Source organism: Sprattus sprattus (assembly GCF_963457725.1).
Source record: "Sprattus sprattus genome assembly, chromosome: 12".
In the NCBI taxonomy this organism is placed as follows: Eukaryota; Metazoa; Chordata; class Actinopteri; order Clupeiformes; family Clupeidae; genus Sprattus; species Sprattus sprattus.
The window spans coordinates 17586711-17590667 of NC_137910.1; the positions used below are offsets into that span (position 1 = coordinate 17586711).

At 48.8% G+C, this 3957-nt stretch overlaps 1 protein-coding gene across 1 annotated transcript in view; it reads right to left on the bottom strand.

The window, feature by feature from the left end:
- The window catches only part of ercc6 (excision repair cross-complementation group 6), a gene marked incomplete at its 3' end in the record, with an annotated part of 27157 nt that extends 23923 nt beyond the window's left edge, over positions 1-3234 (bottom strand). The window contains exons 1-5 of the mRNA XM_080849394.1: positions 3116-3234; positions 1811-2178; positions 1146-1266; positions 787-892; positions 1-439 (exon numbers count right to left, since the gene is read on the bottom strand). The exon at positions 1-439 is cut by the window's left edge and continues 267 nt beyond it. Coding sequence (XP_080705520.1) covers positions 1-439; positions 787-892; positions 1146-1266; positions 1811-2169 — 1025 coding nt within the window. The 5' untranslated portion in view covers positions 2170-2178; positions 3116-3234. The remainder of the gene's footprint in view (positions 440-786; positions 893-1145; positions 1267-1810; positions 2179-3115) is intronic.
- Between the last annotated feature and the right edge of the window lie 723 nt (positions 3235-3957).

Genomic DNA, 3957 nt, shown 5'->3' on the forward strand with positions numbered 1-3957 from the left:
CTGCCGGACCCCCCCTCGCTGTCTGAGCCGCCGCGCGACCGCCGCTGGCCCTTAGGGGGCGCCTTCTCCCCGCGTGCCCGGGGATGCGCCCGCAACGCTGTCCGCTGCAGCCGTCGCATGCGCTTCTCCATTTTACACTGCTGGGCGGAGCCTGCAGCCGCCGTGGGGCGGGACTTATCACCAGCAGGGGATAGACTTTTTGGTCCGTTTTTGGGTGGGGGGCGTGGCTTCTTCTTGCGGCTCTGGGCAAGCTCCGCCTGCTCGTTAAGGTAGCTCTCGAAGCCGCCGCCTTCACTCAGCATCAGCTTACGGGCTGGCTTCTCAGGGGGCGGGGCTATGCGTGTGCCGAACGGGGTCATGTGACCCAGACGGATAAGCTCCTCCCATTCGGACTCCTGGGCTGGCATCAGCATGCTTCCTAGAGAGGATGGGCCGGGCTCTAATACACACACACACACACACACACACACACACACACACACACACACATATTTAATACACACACAAATGTTGCATTTGATTTATGTACACACACACACACACACACACACTCACATCTTCCACACACAGATACACACACAAACAGTCACCCAAACAGCTTCCACTGTGCACCCCTACACACACAGACACGCACACAGAGTCACCAAACATCTCATCCACCAATCTCCAGTCTCTGTCAGTAAAACACATGCACATACATACACACACACACACGTACACACACACACAATAACACACAAATGCACCCACACATACACACACACACACATGTTCTCACTCCCTCACCCTCCTCCACATCGGACAGCACATCCTCTAGTGTCTGGGCATCTTCCCCCCCCAGCACCGCCTGCAGACGCTTCTGCTTGGCCCTGATCTTCTTCAGCTGCTTCTCCTGCACACACACAGAGTTACACATAAACACACACACACACACGCACACAGAGTTGCACACACACAGAGTTACACACCCACATGTTCACACACAAAGTTACACCCACATACACACACACACATACAGTACATGCACACTCACACACACACACACACACACACACACACACACACACACACACACACACACACACACACTCACATATGCCCATATACACACAATTTCACACACAACATAACTCACACACACACACCTTGTTCTCTTTCTGTCGGCGGACTGACTCCAACTTCCTGCTGATGTCCTTACTAGAGGTGGCGTGAGGACTTAGCTGGGCCAGGATCTTATTAATTTGCTTCAATGCAGACATACAGGACCTGGGACAGGGAGAGGGAGAGAGAGATGAGAAAAAGGATGGGGAGAGAGAGAGATAAATGGAAAGAGACAGGGAGAGAGATGGAGAGAGATGGGGAGAGACAGGCACAAAAAGGGAGAGAGGGAAAGAGACAGGGAGAGGGAGAGATGGAGAGACAGGGAGAAAGGGATGGGGAGAGGGATAGAGATGGAGACAGGGAGAGATGGGGAGAGACAGGGAGGGAGAGAGACAGGGCGGGAGAGATGGGGAGGAACAGGGAGGAACAGGGAGGGAGAGATGGAGGGAGATGTGGAGAGACAGGGAGGGAAAGATGGGGAGGGACAGTGAGAAAGCAAAGACCACAAAAGTGTTCATAGCAACAGGGTGAGCTCTCGCACTTGTACATCAGTGATTGTGTGTGTGTGTGTTTCCAAAGAGGCAGATGCCAGTCATTCTGCATGGGGTTTTGTGTGTGTGTGTGTGTGTGTGTGTGTGTGTGTGTGTGAGTGTGTGTGTGTGTGTGTGTGTGTGTGTGTTTGTGTGTGTGTGTGTGGGGGGGGGGTTACCTGACATCATCCAGCACGGCCTCGTGCTCTTTCTTGGCGTCGGCACGCGCTGCCTCCTGATTGGCCTGCTGGTAGGCCCTGTCCACCTGCTGTATGACGCCCTGTTCCAGCACATCCTGGTCGTACACGGCCACACCCAGGCCCTGAAGCTCCTCCCCCTGGGCGCTCACCGACACCGACTGGATCTGCTGCCTGTCAATATGCACAAGAGGGCCCTTCCTGTTCCCCTCCCCTGACCCCTCTTGGGTCGGAGCGGGCTGGTCGGGCTGACTGGACCCCTGACCGGTGCCATCCTCTTTGTCTTCCTCCTGATCCGGCTTCTCCAGCAGATCCTGCTGCCCGTCCCCCTCCGCTGGCATAATGAGATGCTGGCAGGCACAAGCATGAAGTGTGATTGGTTAAGCTGCTTGTTTAGCCAGGTGTGATTGGCTGAACATGTAGGTTATGTGAGTGTTGCTGCCTAAATTGGAGATGCGCCTGATTGTTTGGTGGAATCTTAAAGGCACAGTGTGTGCACCTGTCTTGGCAGTGAGAATCTTACACTTATACTGCTAAATTCCCGCTTTGACATTCTCAAATAACAACTTGACAAAGCAAATAAATACTTTATATAAATACTTTCTAAATTACGCAACACTTATGGGGCATCTTTGGAAGACAGTTGAAACCGCAGGGAATAGTATCGTCAGGTTTACAGTAAAATAAAAAAGTGAACTAATGTTCATACTGATTATAGTAACTATCGTTAGCTGTTGTTGGTAATCAGTGCTATATATCCATCGATTACATAGCTACAAAGATATTTCAGGTGTATCCCAGCCCCTGTAAGAGATCTTGAAGCCTTATACTAGTAGTGACAAACAACAAAGATTTACCCGGTCATATAAACCGTAATAGGATGTCTATGATATAAACACCTACTAGCTAGCTGACGTGTTAGCAAGCAAAACTTTTAACACATTAGCACATATTAACTCGCTAACTTTCTAGCTTAGCGTTATCTTAAAATTAATTAACGTTGAATGGCAAGTTGAACACTGTTACCTTTCAACTGCTATCAATAGTCGGTTTGCGATCACATATAGAAAACGATCTAATTGAAAGCAATAACAATGTTCACAACTAGACTGACTATTCGCTGACTATTCATGTGATGGTTCCTAGCTTATTGTTGATGGTTATCCAACACTACCAGTGGTTGCTAGACGGCTAACTAGCTAGTGAACAGGCTCGTTAACAGCTAATGATGAGTGATCAAAAGTCCCTTACGGATAACCTTGGTCAACACAAGTAGGCACCACAAACCTGGCCAACTCTTGAAAGCTTTCAAATCATTTATTTCGGAAACAGTGATGTGTCTTCGGATGTGAACGCTGCTTGGTCAATCGCTACGTTACACAATGTTATCCAGCCAGCTGTTCACGTTTATGTTTGGACTTTTGTTTATGTTTCCTTCCTTTCAGGGACCTCAATATAAGCTTCATGTTTTCACAGTGCCCTCTAGTGTCCTGGCTGTTTCACGTGTGTAACTGAGTGGTCCGTTGCCGCGCGGAACTGCAAAGGAAAGCTACTTCAGGTAGTTTTTACGAGAACGTAACTCTTTCTGTGGTTCTGAGCTATTAAGATACTTTTAATTCATTCAGCTTATCGTAATATTTATAATAGGTCAAATAACCAGTTTAACCTGTGCAATGACGATGTATAGACTCTAGATGGCGCCAAATCTCTATTGACTCCACAGGCTTTCGATCACTAGCGGAGGAAACTAGGATCACGCCCGAGTCCCAGAGGGTTCAACGCTGAATGAACCTAAGTGTAGAAATATGTCAAAGGAGATATACATTGTTTTCTCATTTGTATGTGCGTGGGTGTGTATTTGTAGCGCGTTGGGATTCGAGTTGACATTTTTAATCCACTCGAATAACTCGTTTCAGACACGTTTTATAGCTTTGACGCCATTGGTGATCCTTCTCGTTCATCGCCCGAACGTGCCAGCAGCTTCCCCCAGACGCAGATTTACACCGTCCATCAGCAGCCCAGCTGCGTCTGGAAACTTTTACATCAAGCAGGGAGGCAACTCAAGTCATCACATACATAAATACACACACATTCTCTCTCTCTCTCATTCACTCAGTTACTAACTTACT